The sequence below is a fragment of the Phocoena sinus genome, chromosome 10, assembly GCF_008692025.1.
Source record: "Phocoena sinus isolate mPhoSin1 chromosome 10, mPhoSin1.pri, whole genome shotgun sequence".
NCBI classification, from domain to species: domain Eukaryota; kingdom Metazoa; phylum Chordata; class Mammalia; order Artiodactyla; family Phocoenidae; genus Phocoena; species Phocoena sinus.
In genome coordinates this window covers 14,032,813-14,052,856 of record NC_045772.1, presented here as the reverse complement: position 1 = coordinate 14,052,856, position 20,044 = coordinate 14,032,813, and the positions used below count along the sequence as shown (strand labels likewise).

The window sequence follows — 20,044 nt, the reverse complement described above, 5'->3', positions numbered from 1 at the left end:
CAGTAATCATTATTATTGTTAACATAAGCAGCTAACATATATTGGATGTTTGCTATGTGCCAAGCACTGCTCTAGACATTTCATTCGTCATGGCTCATTTACACTTTACTTAATACTACAAGTATATTCTTATCATCCCATCTTACAGGTAAGGAACGTTCAGCCAATTGCCCCAGGTCACACAACTAGAAAGTGGGAGAGTCAGGATTCACACCCAAAGAGGTAGAGACGTGAGGAATCTCTCTCTTATGTCTCCCATGTCTGTAATCAACAACTGACTATTTACAGCAATGAACATGAGATTCTCAGAAGATTACAGGATCAGAAGTGAAACCTACTCTTCCCTCCCAAACACAGGCACGGCACCATCCCGGGGACACGAAGGCTGCTGGGGTGATTTAGGACTTCTCATATACATGGGCCGAACCTCCAGCTTGGGAGGAAGTAGAGAAGGAGGCATCCAGCTTGCATGGCAGGTGGGCTGCAGAAGCTACCAGGCATCAGGGGTCCCAGGAGTGTGATCTGATTGGACCTGAAATGTCTGTAAAGGCTGAGTATGTGTACAGACTTGCAGTCAGCCTGCAATGAGCCTGAGAAATTGATGAAAATTGATTACTGTCCAGGAAACTTAAACATCATCTGGGAAGACAGCAAAAGTCAACGTGATTAAAGGAGAAACGAGAGACTATCACCTATCAAGGGCGCAGGAAAAAGCATTTCAAAGACAGAAACAAGACCTCAGGACAAGGACAAGGCTATGGAAGGAGTTTAGCCCATACTCCGGCTTCTCAAGTACTTGGAACCCACAGGGCTCATAAAAATAATTCTGATTTCTTGGCCAAAGTGCCAAGATATCAGAACCTGTGTGCAAATGCCACGTGAATAAGAACACGGGGCTTATGTGATCCCAGTTACTGAGATAAGGGGTATTTGGAAAATGCGGCTCTGTCTCAAGGCCTCCACTGACTTTCTTGGCTCATAGAATAACTATACTCTTTAGACTGGCAGTGAAGCCTGTTGCAAACTGGTTCCCACTTACAATTCCAACTCTAACTCCAGGCTAAAAGAACTTCCTGGTATTTCTTGAACCTGTCTTCCATGACTCAGTGCTTTTGCATATGCCTTTTCCCCCCTCCTTAGAATATCTTTATTTCTTCTCTACCATATTCATGCCTGCTTGTCCTTCACAGCTGAGCTCAAATGCACCTCTTCTGTAACTCTTTCCCTGACCACTCATGCCAGAAGGTTGCCTCCTAGGAGTCTTTCTCTCCACTCTATTCTTCATTCCTAAAAGAACATTCATTCTGTCTGTAGTTGCAATGTCCCTAGCCCCTCTGAGTGGCTCATGATCCATTTCAGATCCAAGCACTCATGATGATTCTTCTCTCTGATTTCCCAGACTCCCTTGCAGCTAGGGGTGGCCATGTGACACAGGATTGCTCAAAAAGACACATGGCAAAGCATATATTTGATTTCTTAATCACAAGGTTCAGATAAGGTGCTGTCTTCCTCCCACCCCCCACTCACCTTCCTGTTGTGAACAGAGATGTGATGACTGGCACTCTGACAGCCATCCTGTGACTGTGAAGTCAACACACTGCTGATCTACAAACCAATTCTACAGCTGCTTACTCCAGGACTCTTAGGAAAGAAATTCAAACCTCCTATTTTATTTTAAGCCACTACAAATTGGGTTTTCTGATTCTCACTGTAAGCGTTCCTCACATAACACCTAAGGCAGTTGCTGGGCCCTTCCTTAGTGCACCACAGGCTCTTGTATTGAACTCTATTAGAGAACTCATCGCATGCTCTGGTAATTATTTATTTACATTCCTGCACCTGGCAGCACTGGAACATGAATTTCCGGGCCAGCAGGGACCGTGACTTACTATTCTTCCTGAGTGCTATACTGCCTGGCAGGCAGTTAGTATTCAGTAGCTGCCCTTTGGTTCAAGAATGGAAATCATGATGATGACATTCTCAATAATCCTCACATTCTGTCTGTCTATAGCAAATCAGTTATAAAAGCCCTATTCATGTGGGCTTTCAGACAGAGAAACATATTCCCCTTTTCTTCATCTAAGGGCCAAACAGCTTGTCATTTTCTTTTGAAGGAATTTAAGCTCCCTCTGTTCTTCCCTTGTCTGGTATTTCAGGGAGAAGGACAATGGTCTCAGAAGTCCCTTTCCTTGTCCTCTTCAGGATTATGATATATGCTAGAAAAGGATAAGCACACGCACCTGATCCCGGCCCCAGCTCCAGCTCTTATCCGCTAGGTGGCCTGCACATAGTTGCCTAGTATCATGGAGACAGTCCCTCACCTATAAAAGGGACATAACAGCAACTGCCTTGCAGTTTGTGGTCAAGACCAGGACTGATGGGTTGATGGGCATGAAGGCATTTCACACGTGCTCGTTAAATTACAAAATAAATCTGGTTTTAGACTTCACGAGTCATCCACCTTACCAACGAGGAAGGCTGGATGAAGACAGGAAAGGAAAGAGGAATAAGAAACAAGACTTAAAGGAGGAATTGCAAGTGGAGGCAGCCTGGGGCAGAAGGGCAGGATGGGCACAGACAACACAGTCCAGAGGAGACGCCACGCCAGGGGCCAGGCTCCTCCTGGCTGGACCTCAAGGAGAGGCCCGAAGAGGGGGCCGTTCAGAAAGGAAAGCACTAAGGTGGGTTTAACACACTGGGCAGAGATTGGAGAGTGCTAACAGGCAGGGGAGAGAGGCAGATGTCACCCTTGCTTCTTCCCAACTCTGTCACCCAAACAGCTTAATGTATCTGAACCTCTATTTTCCAATCTGTTCAAAGGAAACAATAATAATACCTGTTTCAGAGGATCAATGAGACAAGAGATGTAAAGGCATCCACCATGGAGCCCAAAACAGACTGGTGCTCAGCACGTGCGCGTCTCGGGAATACACGTGCTCGTTCCCATGGGATCTTCTCTAAAGTGATGCTGTCCCTCACTCTGTATTTAAACCTAGACTGTCGGTTCCCTGAATGCAAGACTTGTGTTTGTCCAACTCTGCATGCACAGTGACAGGTCCGGTCAACGTTTGCAGACTGCCATGGAATCCACTCCAGTTCTTTTCTTCCCTCCACCAACTGCTAAAGACTCTATTCCACCTCTCTCCCTTCTCCTTTCCCACTCCTGACAATTACCAGGTAGTGGCTATTAAATAAAAACAGTGTCCTTGGTACTCAAGACTTCAAGCCACAGATGTTCTGTGACTCTTTGCCTCCTTTTACAAAGGTTCCTGTTGTTCCTTGATTTTTTACAAGTCCCAGAAAAAAAAAAAAAAAAATCTTCCCAGACAAAAACATTACCCAGGAAAGGGGAAGAAAACAGATGAAACTCGGCGATTATTTAGTCCCCTCATCTGGAAAACGCAGACACTTAGGCCAGTGCATGCATCCGAGGCCCTGTCCTATAGCCTATCATTTCTTGTTCTGTCACCTGTAACATTTCTTATTTTTCCCTGCCTGAGGTGCTGGACGTTGTAAAGAGGGAAAAAAATGAGAACATAAAAATAGATATCTTTGATAATACTCAGGGCTGGGAGGGTCATGAATCTGAGAGGATCCTGGTCTGTTCTCTCATGTTCGTCACGTTTAATGTTTCTGGTTCTTTTGCTATATAATGGGGGTAGCAATCAATTTGAACTGGATTCTGGCCTGTCTGAAGAATTCCGATGGACCTCTGAGAGCAAGGAAGTGAGAAAGCGATGCATTCAGTACAAGGATCCTCCATGGCGTTGCCTAATGCGGCTTCTCTGCAGTCATGTGACCTGTGGATGGTAACCAGCCCAGTGCGCTCCCTCTCTAAGGCATTAATTACTAAGACTCTATTCACTTTCACAGAGTCCCCACAGGGTCCTCCAGGGAGTGTCTCTGTTGATTTGAGGGCAAGGAGGACAGAGGGAAGTGGGTTTCACCTCTAGAGACAGGCAGGGACCCTTCAGCTGAACGATTCTACCAAGGTTGGTTGAGAAGCCAATTTGGTGGAATGTCAGTGATGCCCCTGGGGGTGGGCACCCCGTGATTCACTGCTTGGAAACTCCAAGAAGGCAAACTGGCTTCCAGGATCCCAGCAGGCATCTTCTGTAGTGGCCCGCTGTTGCTTTTCCGTGTGCTCTGCACCCTTCCTTCACAGATCAAGACCCTGCCTTCTTCCGATGATTCTAACGGGGCTACCGGTCAGGCCTGACCTGCTACAGCAAGGGCGTGTGACTCAGGATGACCAATGAGACATTTCAGACCGTTCGTGGGCATGAGTCCCGTGAAGGGTCAACAGAGTTGCTCTGCAGAGTCATGGAGGGAAAGAGGGTCTCTCTTCAGTATGGGATCACGTGTGCTAGCCACTCTTTATCTTCCCTTGCTTTGATTTCTTCATAGCATGTTTTCCTGCCTGAAATGACCAGTTTGATCATTTGCTGTCTTGTTTGATATCTGTATTCTGCACTAGAATGTAAGCTGGGGAGAGCAGGGCCTGCACTGTCTGGTTTTCCATGTATAACCTGTGCTTGGAACAGTGCCTGGTCCACAGCAAGCATGCAATATGTATTTGTTGAATGACGAAGCTCTACATACTGGCTGGGGAGGCTGCCAGAAGTCACCCTGCCATGACAGAGAAAGCAGAGGCAGAAAGAAAGCAAGACAGAGGGGCAGAGAGAGAAGGAGAGGGAGTGAGGTCTTACGTCATTTGAGCTCCCATATCTAACTGTGTCAATGCAGAGTGCAGGATACTGAGCCCTCGCACACTGAAACGTACTGAGGAATAAACCTGGCTAAGTGTTCTACCAATAAGACTACATCTATTTCAGTGCATTTATTAACATTATTTAATGATAATAATTTTAACTAAAATAACTCATAAAATGAACAAAGGATTTAAAAAGAGCCCTGCATTATTATTATTATTAACCCAAAGTACAAAATAATACATGTGAGTCCTTGGGGTTATGAATACATGATTTAAGAAATAAATATAATTGGGGGAAAGAGACAAATCTCCCTAGAGAAGAACCCCAATGATGTACGTGGATTCTACCCCCTCCCGGGAAGTGAAACTTAATCTCCTCACTTCCAGCGTGGGGTAGATAAGTGACTCACTTCCAAAAAAGGAAGAAGGAAAGGGAAACACAGTAACTTTACAGTGGAGAAGCCTGAAAAGACCACCTTAGCGAAAGAAAGGTGGTTAGCATCCTTAGTAGTAACCTGTGTGGCACAGTACATGCCTTGGAAGTATCAAGGTCAGTCATGAAGAAACAAAGACAGACTGAGAAACTGTCAGAGACCAAAGGAGACTAAGGAAGCAGGACGTGAATGGAAAAACTGGTGAAATGCAGCTAAAGCCTGACGTTTAGTAATAGCAATACACCAATGTTGGTGTGTCGGTTTTGACAAGTTCACCATTGTTACATAAGACGTTCACATCAGGGGAAACTGGATGGGGCACATGGGACTCTACGTACTACGTTTACAATTTTCCTGCAAGTCCAAAATTCTTCCAAATAAAAGTGTATATTAAAAACACACACCAGTTCTACAAAGAAACGAGAGGTTGAGAATACTAGTAACACAAGCTTTTGGGACCAGCAAGAAAACAGCTGAGCTGACACTTCTGCTCCCAATATAAGCTCTTCCTTAGCTACATCTCCAAGTAGAGAAATGCCCATCTAATTAGATCTGACAAGAAGTTGGTTGAAAAAAAATTAAATCCTCAAGACCATTTCAAAAACCATTTTTAACCATGAACTTCACCCCAAGTGTGTATTATGCCTCGAGATATTAATGTTAGTACAGACATGCGTGATGAGCAAGACATTTAAAAACAAAGCATCCAGAATATAAAGACGAGCCTCCATAAATTTTGGATGACGTTTAAAGTCTCGTGATAGTCAGTCTTGAAATTTACAATGTTTCACTAAACCCCATGAAAAGAGTTCAGCAGTCTCTTTGGAGATTTCATACATCAAAATGAAAGCTAATAAAATCCAATAAGGAAAACACTTGTGTTTCCTGCCTTGGCCAAAATGGCTGGAAAAACACACTGAAGACAATCTGGTAACAAATGAAGTAAATTCCTGGGTCAGCAAATATTATAGGAAGAGTCCTAGAAAACAAATGATGAAAGCCTGGAGAAACTAGTATTAAAACAAATTACATGCGTGATTTGCTATAGAGTTAAATCCAAGTACAGAGGATTCTGACACGCGTCATCTTATGCTATTTGCAAGACTCTGTTTAGAAAATGAAATACACAAAGAACAACTTTTCAGTGAGCACTAAAGGAAAGATGTCCCGGGGAAGTGATATTCTGAGCAGTGAATTCCTACTTTTAACAATGGTAATGCTTTATGGAGCGTGCATATGTGAAGGTACAGCTGCTTTAGCTGGAATAACGAAAGGATACCAAGAAAAGTTACAGAGGCAGTGCCCCACACTGAATTCCTTTACTGTATCACTGATAGGCAAGTTTGCAACAAAACACTGGAAGCCAGTGTGCATTTAGTACTATTAGATGTTGTTGATTTGGTTAACTTTATAAAGACAAGACTGAAAATATAGAATTTTTACAACACTTTCTAAAGACAGGAGTGACAATGAAAATCTTCTGTCCAACATAGAGCTTAGCTGGTTAACTCATGGCAAAGGACTTATAATAAGTGGCATACGTAAAGATGATTTACGCATTTCTGTCTTTATGAAAAAACGGTTGTCGGTGGTACGCTATCTCATGCTTTTGGGAAAAAACACACACACCTGAATCCGACCCTTCAATGTAAAGGTGATGAATGGAAAAGTAACTACTTTTACAAAGAACCTGTAATATAGATGGAACTTTTAGAAATAAATATTTGAAATTGTTTTCCTCATTATTAGGGATTTTTAGGCAAAAATGTTCCGTATCAAATCCCTCATTTCCACATTCCTAGAAACTTCAGTGGTTTGATGTCCATAATTACCAAATACTGCTTAGTTGATGGTCCCCTCTCTCAGAATCCTTTTCCTTCTTTAATAGAGCCCAGATTATCCAGGGAAATGTTTCTTAGAGTGGGCTTCTAAAGAACCTGTTCCACAGGGCATTCCATGGTCATGGTTCTGGGTGTTGACATAGAATACGTGGGGGAAACGCTGGGGAATCAATAAAATCGATCAGATTTCCTTGCTGCAGGATATCATAATAGGGTATCTGGTACAGTATATGGTACACGGAACTCCTCTCTCCCCACCCCTCCCCAGCTCTCCTCTGTTTTAAAGAAATCTCACTAACCGTTCTTAGAACTGTTTAGATACGTACACCACAAAGTGCTATTATTGAAGGGCGAATTCTCCAGAGCCATGGCCTTGCTTCTAGGGATCTTGTTGATGTTTCCAGGAATAAATGCATCTGAACTTCATCAGCTATGCGTAACCAAGCCAGTGATGGATAACTTAAATCAATAACAACCAAAGGAGTTCAGTTCTAAAAACCACCACATAAGCCAAGAATGGGTGAGTGTTGAGGCAAAGACAAAAGACTAAAGCTTAAAGCACCCGAAGTCCCCTCCACTGAGTGGGTCGTTCTCCAGCACAGTATCAGGACACAAGATGATGAGACACACACCAATGCTTAACCCTGGGCTAGCCGTTTCCCCTCTGTGGGTTCCTGCTTCCGGTCTGTGAAATGTGAGCACTGGAATGGATGAGCAAGAAGACCCCTTGTTTACAGGTTTTGCCTGTAAACCAGCTGACTGAAAATTACCCCAAGAGAGTGGGAACAATACGGACAGATTATTAATAAAAAGAATTCAAAAAGAGTCATGTACCCCAATGTTCATTGCAGCACTATTTACAATAGTCAGGACATGGAAGCAACCTAAATGCCCACTGACAGATGAATGGATAAAGAAGATGTGGCACATGTATACAATGGAATATTACTCAGCCATGAAAAGGAATGAAGTTGAGTTATTTGTAATGAGGTGGATGGGCCCAGAGTCCGTTATACAGAGTGAAGTAAGTCAGAAAGAGAAAAACAAATACCACGTGCTAACGCACATATATGGAATCTAAAGAAACGGTACTGATGAACCTCGTGGCAGGGCAGGAATAAAGACGCAGACGTAGAGAATGGACTTGAGGACACGGGGAGGGGGAAGGGGAAGCTGGGACGAAGTGAGAGAGTGGCATGGACATATATACACTATCAAATGTAAACTAGATAGTTAGTGGGAAGCAGCTGCATAGCACAGGGAGATCAGCTCGGTGCTTTGTGACCGCCTAGAGGGGTGGGATAGGGAAGGTGGGAGGGAGGGAGATGCAAGAGGAAGGGGATATGGGGATATATGTATACCTACAGCTGATTCACTCTGCTATAAAACTAACACACCATTGTAAAGCAATTATACTCCAATAAAGGTATAAAAAAAATAGTAAGAATACTAGGCATAACAGATACATACTACTGTATATAAAACAGATAAACAACAAGGACCTACTGTATAGTACAGGGAACTATTTATACTCAGTATCTTGTAATAACCTATAATGGAAAAGAATCTGAAAAAGAATATATACATATATTCAGTTTTGCTGTATACCTGAAACTAACACAAAACTATAAATCAACTATACTTCAATTAAAAAAAAAACACACAAACAAAAAAGAATACTAGGCTTACTACATGTCTCATAACCCCGTACTAATATATCACCCCTTTTCATCTTTACATCTCCTCTATAGAGTGACTACTGCCCCACTTTCTCAGATGATGACAAGGTGAAGAGAGGGTAAGTAGCCCAGCGACAGCCCTGCAGCCTAGCCCACAGTGGGTACTCTGCAGTTTGCTGGGTGAATGGGCGATTCCCAGGTACAAGCCCTAGAGCGATGGTGCCAAAAGACAGACTACTTGGACAGGGGCCAGCTGCCTCATATTTAATCCCAGAACTCCTCCGGTTTACCAGCCGCAGAGGTGCACAGAGGCAAGAAAACACTTCCAGTCCTCGGACTTGGGTCATGCAAGGAAATCAAACAGCCACTGGCCTGAAGTTAAGAGAGGTCTGGCTGGAAGGCGGTAATTCTCAACTTTAGATCTTCTTCCCCAGAGCAACTGTTTTTCCTTCCTCAATCCATCCTAATCCTCCAAAATCAACCTTACCATTCATCATTCTTAGTGCCCTCTCTCTGCCTTCCCCTGCCTCATTTTTCACTGTAGCCAGCTTAGCTATGGCAAGCTCAATAGGCTAATACGTGGTGGCCCCCCCACCCCGTCTTCCTCAAAAGATGTGAAATCTGACACCTCTCTAAGTATTATAAAATGTTTTAAAACTTGAGTTATGTGCTACTCCTTTTATGCAAATGCTGCAGATTGCCTCTGGAACACACATCATTTCCCCATATGGATGGCAGGTTTGCTCTTGGTTTTCCTCCTCTCCTTTAGGGTTTTTCTTTTAAGTGCACGCAGCTCCCAATTCAAAAATTCAGGCTCTGCGCCTGCTGCTTCAAATTCACATGTTCTTTCAAGGAGAGAACGTTATATTCAGGGTCTCTGTTCTGGAGTTAGCCCTCAAAAACGCACTTAAAGAGGGCTCACACAGGATAATCCTATAGAATCATTATCTCACGTAAAATACTTTCCTGGGAAAATACATTCAGGTGGGAACTCAGCCCCAAGTCAGAAGAAAGAACCTTGGACTAAAGGTAAGACAGACACGAGTTTGAATCTCAGCTCTGTCGTATTGAGCTGTGGGATTTGGGGCAAGTAAGTGACTAATCTGTACGATTCTTAATTTTCTGATTTATAAAACAGACTGAACAGTATTCACCCTGTGAGACTTTTGTCAAGATTAAGTGACACCATACTTGGAACACCATTCCCACCCAACTGATCTGGAATATCCTGGTCCCAAAGGATGAGATGTGTTTCCTGTCAATCCTAGAAAGGGATCAGTACATTCTGGGCAGCTCTTTCTCTAGCAATGGCGTGGTCCCTGTTGCTTGCCTACCCAGCATCCGGTTTACTCTTTCTAACTTGCATGTGAGTGTCCACTCCCCATTCTCCAGGGCTCTAAGTAGGGGAGGGACGGAGGGAGGACTGGGGAGAGGGCCAGCCTGGGTGGATGTGAGGGCAGAAGATGAGGAAGCAGCAGAATTTGGATATCAAGATTCAGCTCAGACCTCCTATAGAGATCCCTCCAAGATACAGGCTGCGTCACGCTCCCAACTAGACAGGGCTCCTGCAGCCGGCCTCAGCCCCCTTTACTTCCCTGCTTCACAGCACTTAGCAGGCTGCACTGGGATTTTCTGTTTCCTGACTGGTTAATTCTAAATAGTCTGTGACCTTCTCAAGGGCAGGAACCATGGGCTTACTCAGCCCTGGGCTCCAGTAACTCTCACAGACCTGAGGACTGGACCCATTGCTTGCCACTTCCTGGCCATCACCCACTGTTTCTGACCAGGGCTTCCTTCTCTAACAAACAGTCTACTAAAGACTCAAGGGCTAGACACGATTTCCTGGAATCTCTCGCAATCTCCCGGCTCTAAGCCAGCACACAGCTTCTCTGCTGGTCTCCTGAGTCTGCACTCCTGGTGAAGGAATAAAAAGCCGCTCCTTTGGGTCCTTCTCTTTTAATTTAAGACTCAGCCAGGGAAGCCTGAGTCATCAAGGTTTAGGACTGAAGAGAAAAAAATGGAAGTCTTTGAAACATAAAAGACTGAGGTAAGGTCAAGTGCATTTCTATGGAGCACTCAAGGGGCCTGGCTGAGAACCGGGCCAAGAATAATGGCCTCCATTTTATCAAGGATTTTGTAACTGAGGCTGAGAGGTTAAGTGAGTTACCCAAGTCCTTCAGCTGGTAAGAGGTAGAACTGTCAGAATTTACAGGATTGCTTGGCTCCAAAAGCCTAGATACTTCTTCTGCCTCCTCAGTGAAACCACTCCTCCCCTTAGATGTTCTCTTAACCTATACTCAGCACAAAGTTGTCAGCTGACACCCAGGGCAGGCAAGATGCCAAGGCTGGTAAACTCCTCTCTGGCACGAAGTGGGAGCCTGTCTGCAGCTACACCTGAGCCCTATGTTATCAGGAGGGAGCTGTGTTTGTTACCAAATGTGTTTTTATGCCACTTCAAACGTAATTGGAAAGGAAATTAAACATTCTTTGAATTAGGTGAGAGTTGCTATTTCCACAAAAGGCAAGATAAACGTTCTGGAACAACTCGATAAAAAGAAGTTCCTAAAAAAAAAAAAAAAAATTGGCTGTCGGATTGGGCATGGGTGAGATGACTATATAAGAGTGAGGGAAATGCAAAAGTCCAGGACTGCCCTTCACTTGCTTTATGGGAGTCCTTAAGTTCCTGCTCAACTTGAAAGGACCCCGAGAACCACAGAGGACACAGATGGAGGGTCACTTGAGTGAAGTGACCTTATAGCACAATCAGCCACAAAAAGACCTGTTCCTGGATTTGCCCCAAAGGACAGTCAAGGTTAATAGAGTTTTGTAAGTCTTGCTTAAATTGACGTTTTCTATCAGCTGACTCAGCACAGGTCCCTGTGGCTCCCACAGGTGAGCTTCTTAGATTGGCTACCCTTTGGGGCAACAGAGTGTGAGTTGATGGAGAGCAGAGCTCAGGGTACCCTGGATACTCCCTAGGGAGGGACATGATAACTAGCAAACAGGAGGTTCCTTCATAGATGTTGAACACAATGAAAAAACGTGGGGGAGGAAGAGAAGAAAGAAAATCAAGAAGAAAGAAAACAACAAAGATACACCTTTCCCTGGGATCTGAGGCCCAGGTTGGCCTGGAGGGACCTACAGACATGCTGTGTTCTTGGACCAGCTCTTCATCAATGTCCAGACCCTGATATGACCCAGAGGGTGGTGCTCAGGCCTTCCAGTCTCTCTCCTTCATCCCCTAAGCCTCTCCCCACCTCCAGGGCAGCTCCCCTTTCATATATTGCCTGTATTTTAGGGTTCTGTGTCAGATTTTGTTAGATAAGCTATCAGTGATAAAATGACTTCTTTTTTAGGTTTATCTAAGAAGATATGGATTAAACTTGGTTTAAATCTATCTTCATGGTTTTGTCATTTGATGGAAACTCCTCTATTCACATATAGAAGAGGCTGCCAAAGGGGGTTCACAAATTATTTCATTTGATAGGTTCAAAGTGACAATAATTAAGCAACACTAAGCAATGCCAAAGAGGCACAGCCATCTGCTACACCAGCACCTAAACTCTACGTGACCAACGGCTTTGTCTGGTTAGTTTCCTGTGGCATCACTAGGACCTGTAACAGTACCTGGCATATAGTAATCACTCAATAAATATGGCAGCATGAACACATTGGTATGTATGTGGTGGGCAGATGGGACATACACTTGGAGACCAAGCTTTGTTGGCATCTACAATACATAGAAGTTGAAAGTTTGCAAATGAAGAGTCTCCTCTAATTTACGAAGCTTTTTCTTTTCCTTTTTGTGGCTGCCAATTTAGAGGTGCTCAGAAATCATGCCAAATATACTGGCTTATGACTGGTTTCATTAATGAAACTCATACTAATCCTCCTAAAAACAATCAATTTTATAGGACACTTGCCAAGGTCCCTCCACCCCCAGATTTTTTTTAAAAATTCATTTTATTTGTATTTATTTTTGGCTGTGTTGGGTCTTCGTTGCTGTGTGTGGGCTTTCTCTGGTTGCGGAGAGCGGGGGCTACTCTTCGTTGCAGTGCTCAGGCTTCTCATTGTGGTGGCTTCTCTTGTTGAGAAGTACAGGCTCTAGGCGCGCGGGCTACAGTAGTTGTGGCTCGCGGGCTCTAGAGCGCAAGCTCAGTAGTTGTGGCGCACAGGCTTAGCTGCTCTGCGGCATGTGGGGTCTACCTGGACCAGGGTTCAAACTCGTGTCCCCTGCACTGGCAGGCGGATTCTCAGCCACTGCGCCAGCAGGGAAGCCCCAGATTTTTTTTATTGTGGTAAAATATACATACAATTTACCATTTCAACCATTTTTAAGTGTATGGTTCAGCGCCCTTAAGTACATTCACATTGTTGTACAACTATCACCGCTATCCATCTCCAGAACTTTTTCATCATCCCATACTCAAACTCTGTACCCATTAACTCCATATTCTCCCCTCACCCCAGCTCCTAGTAACCTTTATTCTACTTCCTGTGTCTATGAATTTGAGTATTTTAGTTATCTCATATAAGTGGAGTCATACAATATTTGTCCTTTTGTGTTTGGAGTATTTCACTTAGCATGTCTTCAAAGGTCATCCACGTTGTAAGCTGTCAGAATTTCCTTCCTTTTTCAATAAGGCCTGCCAAGGTTTTAAGTTGCACTGATTTTTGTGGAAGTTTATTGCTTTTCTTTTTGATATGAAAATAAGACTTGAGGGATTCCCTGGTGGCGCAGTGGTTGAGAGTCTGCCTGCCAATGCAGGGGATGCGGGTTCGTGCCCCGGTCCGGGAAGATCCCACATGCCGCGGAGCGGCTGGGCCCGTGAGCCATGGCCGCTGAGCCTGCGCGTCCGGAGCCTGTGCTCCGCAACGGGAGAGGCCACAACATTGAGAGGCCCGCGTATTGCAAAAAAAGAAAAAAAAAAAGAAAAAAAAAAAAAGACTTGAGCTTTTAAGTCTACTGTGCCACTGCCTAGTCAAACAATGCCATTTGTTATGAGGACACATGGCCTGACGTCAATCTGTCACCATTTGCCCGCTGGTAGCTGGTGGAGTGCTTTCTGCAGGAAGTCATACACGTCTCAATTTTTGATCAGTTACATACAAGCCCTAGATTGTAAAATAGGTGTTACTTCAAGTTTACAATATGGTGCCAAAGTGTTTTCCCGATTTGGTTGTATACATTTACAAACTCCCATCAACACTACAGGAGAGTTCCTACTGTTAAAGGAGACTTCATTAGTACCACTTTTTCAATTATTTGCGGTCTTAATTTTCACTTCCCTGATTGACAAAGAGGTTGTACATCTTTTCAAGTGTTTATTGGCCATTTTCCTTGCAATTCTGTGAAATGAATTCATATTTTACACATTTCTCTTCAAATTTTTTGTATACTTTGTTTACTAGTTCTTAGTTGTATATGTTGAAACTTTTTTTCTCTTCTCTTTTTGATGCCACTTTGATGGATTTATTAATTTCAAGGTGGTTGAATTCACTGACCCTTTCATTTATGATATATGCTTTTGCTGTTTTCCTTATTCTAAGGTCATAGGCTAATTTCCTAATTTTTAAAAAATCAACATTTAATTTGGCCTTTCACTTTGAAGTCTCTAATCCATCGGAGTAAGTTTTGTATATGGTGTGAGACAGGGACCCATTTTCAGTTTTTCCTGATTATCATACATAATCAGGTGTCTCAACACCATTTACAGAAAATTACATCCTTTCTCCAATGGCCAGCAATGCCACCTTGTCATGTATCAAATTTCCATAAATGTGTGGGTGTTCGTGGGCACCCTGTTTTCTTTTAATTATTTAGCAGAACCCTAAGCAAAGGCTCAGCAAAAGTCTGCTGTAGGTTTTCAGTAGATTCTGTTCATAAGAGGTTTTGTCACAAATGAATATTTAGTTTTATCAAATAATTTTCCTGCATCTATTTAGATAATCAGATGGTATTTCTCCTTTAATCTATTAAGATGCTAAATGACACTTGTGGATTTTTTTCAACGTCAGATCACTCTTGTAATTCCTGGAATAAACCAACTTGGCCATGATGTATGATCTATTTTATACATGGCTGGATTCAGTCTGCTAATATTTTGCTTAAGATTTTCACATCAGTATTCCTGAATGAGATAGGCCTGTAATTTTTCTTTCTTGTAATCTCCTTGTCTGGTTTTGGTATCAAGGATATCCTGGCCTCACTGAATGAGTTAAAAAGTGTTCCTCTTTTCCTATTCCTTGGAAAAGTTGACTAAAAACTGGAAATGCCTTTTGATTAAAAAAAAAAAATTGGTAGAACATCTTCTTCTCACTATCTATCCAGGGGTACAATTTTCTTTGTAAGAAAGTTTAATGACTAGAAAATAATCCAGACTTTATATTTTTTTAAGTCAGTTTCAATAAACTATACATTTCTAGGAATATGTTCCTTTCACAGTTTTCAAATTTATTGACATAATTTTGTTCACAGTATTCTCTTATTATCTCCTATAACTCTGCTTTATCTCCTAGAGAGAAAGTTCCACATGTGAGAGGCTTTTGTTTGCTTTAATCTTTGTTGTATTCCTAGAACTCGGAAGAATCACTGGGCTCAAAAACATTAAGAGATTGAGTAAACGAATCTGCATTTATATCTTCTTGGTGAATTTTTTGTTTTTAAGTTGTGACCATCTCTGTACCTACCAATGCTTTGTCTGATATCAAGATAGTCACCCAGTTTTATCTGGGATGATATCTGCCTGATATTCTTTTCCCATAATTTTACTGTCAACCTTTCTGGGTAGTTTTGTATCAGGCGTGTCTCTTATCAATAGCATATGTTGAATACTGCTTCCTAGTCAATCTGACAACCTGTCTTCTCACTGGCAAAATCAGTTTATCTGATTATTGATATATCTGGACTTATTTATATCATTTTGATTTCTTGTTCTCTATTCCCCCCTACTTTTTCTATGCTCTTATTTATTTTTCTTTTCTTGCATCTAATTCTTCTTTTAAACGATTGAGGTATTTTGGTTGGTTTTTTTTGGTTTTTCTTATTCCATTCCATCCCACCCATTTTTTCCAATTCTTTTAGAGCCTAACCTTGAAATGTTAGCGTGCATACCTAGCTTAGCAGCTAAAGTTAATATCGCATCCCCCTCCTCAACAAAGCAACGACCTCAAAGAGTACTTTAATTCTCATCACTTCCCTCCTGACTTACATGATGTCACTGCCTGATAACTTAGGTATAATGTTTTTAAACAAACAAATTACATTATTATTACGACTACTGCTATCATGTAGAAACTGTTCAGAGTTTCAATACATTTCTAATTTGTTTGTTCAACATTCCTTTTTGAATCTGAAATCATTTTCCAAAGGGTTCCAAAGTACATTTTCCTTTGGACGTTTCTTTGCGTAAGTATTTTGGTGGTAAATTCTCTTTGTTTTTACTCATCTCGATATTCCTCTCTCATGTGTGAAAGATTGTTTTGCTAGGTACACAGTGTGTTGTTACTGTCTCTCAGCACATTGAAGATATTCTTTCTACTCTTTTCTGGCTTCTGCCATTGGAACTCTCATCACACATGTGGAATTTCTTTGTAGAGAATCTGTCTTTTCTCTTTGGCTATTTTTAAAATCAACTTTCTTTAGGGTGCTGCAATTTCACTACTGTGAGTCTAAATATGGCTTTCTCTTTACACTGCTTGGTAAACACAATCCTTCTTGTATCTATGGATACCTTTTAACAGTTCTGAAAAATTCCCATTCACCACCCCAGCCAATGATGCCTCACTTCCAATTTTCTCTTTATCTCCTTCTGATAATCTAATTAGACATATCCCAGTACCTTAACTTCCCTTTATTTTTCTACCACTTTTTTTTCAGTGTGCGTGTTTTGGGTAATTTCCTTAGATATCTCTTCCTGTTCACTAAGTCTCTCTTCAGCTGGGTCTAATCTACTGCTTAACACATTTATTTAATTTATAATTTCAATAATTATATTTTTCACTTCTACAAGTCCTAGTTGATCTAAATAGGCCTATTCATCTTTGAGAATCTCTTGTTCCTCTAACCTACTTTCAATAGTCTTTTTTTATTTTTTATACAATACAAATGCTTGTATTATGGTTCATGCCTGATGAGTCTAATACTTGTAGTCTTTGAGGTTTAATTCTATGGTCAGTTTCTGCCCTCTCTCATGGTAGCTTACTTCCTTCTGTGTTCAGTGATAACTGACTGAGAACTCATTTTTCTAGAAACTCCACCTGAAGGATTCTGAAGTCTTGTTTTTGAGAGTATTCTTCAAGATCAGATTTCTGTTTGTTTCTCCCAGGGGTCTGGAAATTTTTCATTTTTTTCTTTGTATTTCTGCCCTACACATATAATTTTAGCTCCCCAAATAATATGAGCGCAGGCTTGAAATTAGGAATTCTCAGGGGAAACATTTCTCCCTTATTCCACCAAAAGCAAAGAATGAAACAGGCAACAATCTCTACTGTTTCCTCCTACACTATGGGTTTTTAAACTGTTTATCTACTGAGGATGTCACTCTTCATGGATCCTGACTTTATGCCAGGGTCTTCTAGTTGTGTTTTTTCATGTCGGGGCCCAAGTTCCCACACATAGCATTTCAACAGAATGGCTATACGTATGGGTTGCCTGATTTTGATTTAGACCTATTATCCAAGTGCAACCCATGGTAGCATTCCCTTGTTTGAACAATAATTATACAGCTACCTACATTTATACAAGGCTCCCAGACGCCAAGGATAAGCAAATACCCAGCAAATGTCAGATGCAGCTGCTTTTTGCTTATCATTCTGGAGTCACACTTTATTACTGTTTTCTGGCCCCTGTTTATTACTTCATCTAATTTATGAACTGATCAGCTATGCTTTCAAAACATTAAAAAAATTTTATGCAGCATTTTTAGGTGTTCTTTATAGGGTTGGTTTTATTTTCCTCCCCTCTGAACTTTTAGTTTATGATATTCTTGGAAATATTCCTGTGCATTTCATCTATTTTCCTTATGTCTAACAAATACATGACATATTGAAGGAATATCATAAATGCCGATTTAAAGAATGAATAATGCAGGTACTTCTGTTTTAAATATTTTGCAATGAACTTCAAGTGCGTTAAAAAACAGTTCTTTATTTTTGACTCTGTGGTTTCACTCCTGAGAAGGTGTGAACTTTGAGCTGTTCAATATTTATATCTGTGAAAGTTTGAAAACAGCTAAGGTAACCAGAATGGCTAAGCAATGGAAGAATACAAAATTCCATGTAAACTGTGACTATAAATAAGACATAATATGTACATAATGCGGATATGGACCAGAAACCAATAAGAGAAGCCTGACTTGTTCGAAAAGCAAGGTTTGGGTCCCTTTTTCCTTTTTATAACTTGCAATTATTGTTACCACATCATCACCTGGGCATAAATTTTAAACGAAACAAACACTCTATGGATGCATGTATCTAGTTCTTCTGTTAGAGCCAGAGGGCAAACACACTTGGTGCCAGACAGGCCTGGGTTCAAATCATTAATCTGTCATTTAATAGCTGAGGTCAGTTCTTCATTCTTTCAACCCTTCACGACTATAGGTAGGGAATTCTGACACACCCCTTAACTCTGGGCTCAGCCACACAGTTACTTTGGCACATAGGATGTCAGCAAAAAGGACTTGGGTTTCCTTGTGTGCCCTAGGGCTTCCTTTTCCGCCTCTGCTTTGCCATGAGAACAAGCTAGACTGGCCTGCTGACAGGACACAGGAGACACTGGAGGAGAACCAAGTTGCCCTAGCCACAGCCACCCCATCTGAAGCTGACCACAGACATTTGGCTAAGCCAGTGAATATCAGACAACCATCCAGTCAACCTGTGGACTCATCAGCTAAATACATGGTTGATGATTTAAGCCCCTATTAGAATAGTTTGTTACACAGCATTATCTGTGGCAGTAGGTAATTGATACACACACCCCTTCTTCTTTGTCTATCTCCTGTCAGGCCTTACCACTGTGTTTGGTACTTAGAGACCAATGATAAAGGCTTTTCTGTCACTATCCTTTCTCCTTGCTGGCATCTCACCTCATCCACAACTATCATAGCATCTGTCATCTTTTTTTACATTTATTTCCTTACATGTTTCTCTGCTCCTCTCTGCCAAGAATGATTTGAAAGTAGAAAAGAAGTTATTCATATCCATATCTACAGCACCTGGCACAAAGGAGGCCCTCAATAAATGTTTTCATTTGAATTAAATGACTGGATTTGGGGAGCCACCACGAACCAGAACAGCCAGCAGCAGGTAGCAGGAAGAGTAACCACACACGCTGGTTCTTGTGCTGGGAGGCCTGATGCTTTCCAGAAAGCCAAAACAGGGCGGGGTGGGGGGGGAACAAAACAAAGCATAAGAGCCCATTCTTTCTGCTCTTCTGCACCCTTCTCTCTGTCTCTCACCACACTGCACACAAAGCTCCGAGCCAATCATCCCCCTGAAGGGCGCTGCCCCATCCAGCTTCCCTCTGCCACTGCCCACCAGGGCCTTCCTTACCCTACCTTTAGATCAGACACGTCTCTGTAGCACTGCTCAGAGCGGGTGTGGTCTGACAGCTGCACGTTCCAGAAGCAGGGGAGCTGATACACGAGGAAGGGGTTTTGTTTGATGACAGCGTTGAAAATATCCTAGGGGATAAAAGCCAGAGATACAGTCAAAACAGTCAGATGGACTCAGCTTGTGATGCCGGCTCTTGAGGCACCGCATGTCCTGTGCAATACCTCTTGAGCCTCCGGCTCGGAGCACAGGCTCACTTGCACTGCACGGCATTTCCCTTGCCTTTTATCTCTAGAAACCAAGCAGTCATGTTTGGATAGAGAGGGCGGAATGCCTCACACTGACTTGAAGCTCACGGGTCCTGCTGGTCTCAGTGAGCACCATCCAGCAAAGGGGGCAGACACGGAGCGTCTTTTCCACCCGAGCCAGCATAAAATAAATGAAGTCACTTTTCCGCCCCTCTTCTCGCCTCACCGAGGAACCCTGTTGTCATCCATCCTGAGCCTCCTGGAGAGGAAACTGCGTGACGACAGGTTGCTCTCCTTATTGAGGGGTGGAGACAAATTATATATCCTGCTTCAGCAGCATTCCCTGGGGCGCTGGGCAGACTCGATGATGGATGCAACCTGGGATTCCTGCGGGCCAGGGTGCCTGTGCCCGTGCTCCGCATTTCCAAGTCCAACTCTGACTTTTCTAGGGAGGCTTTACTTCTTGCCGGCTCTTCTCCAAGCTCTTGCACCAGCCAGGCCACACATATTAACTAGCTGCTGACAGGTGGTGTCGGGAGGTGAATTATGGGCCTTCGCAGAAGGCGATGGCTGAATA

The 20,044-nt window shown here is 42.6% G+C and overlaps 1 protein-coding gene across 2 annotated transcripts in view; it reads right to left on the bottom strand.

Annotated features, from left to right (window-relative positions):
* The window catches only part of LARGE1 (LARGE xylosyl- and glucuronyltransferase 1), a 587,572-nt gene that overhangs the window by 68,064 nt on the left and 499,464 nt on the right, over positions 1-20,044 (bottom strand). For both annotated transcript variants that reach the window (XM_032644884.1, XM_032644885.1), the window contains exon 9: positions 19,225-19,350. In XM_032644884.1, the coding sequence (XP_032500775.1) occupies positions 19,225-19,350 (126 nt within the window). The remainder of the gene's footprint in view (positions 1-19,224; positions 19,351-20,044) is intronic.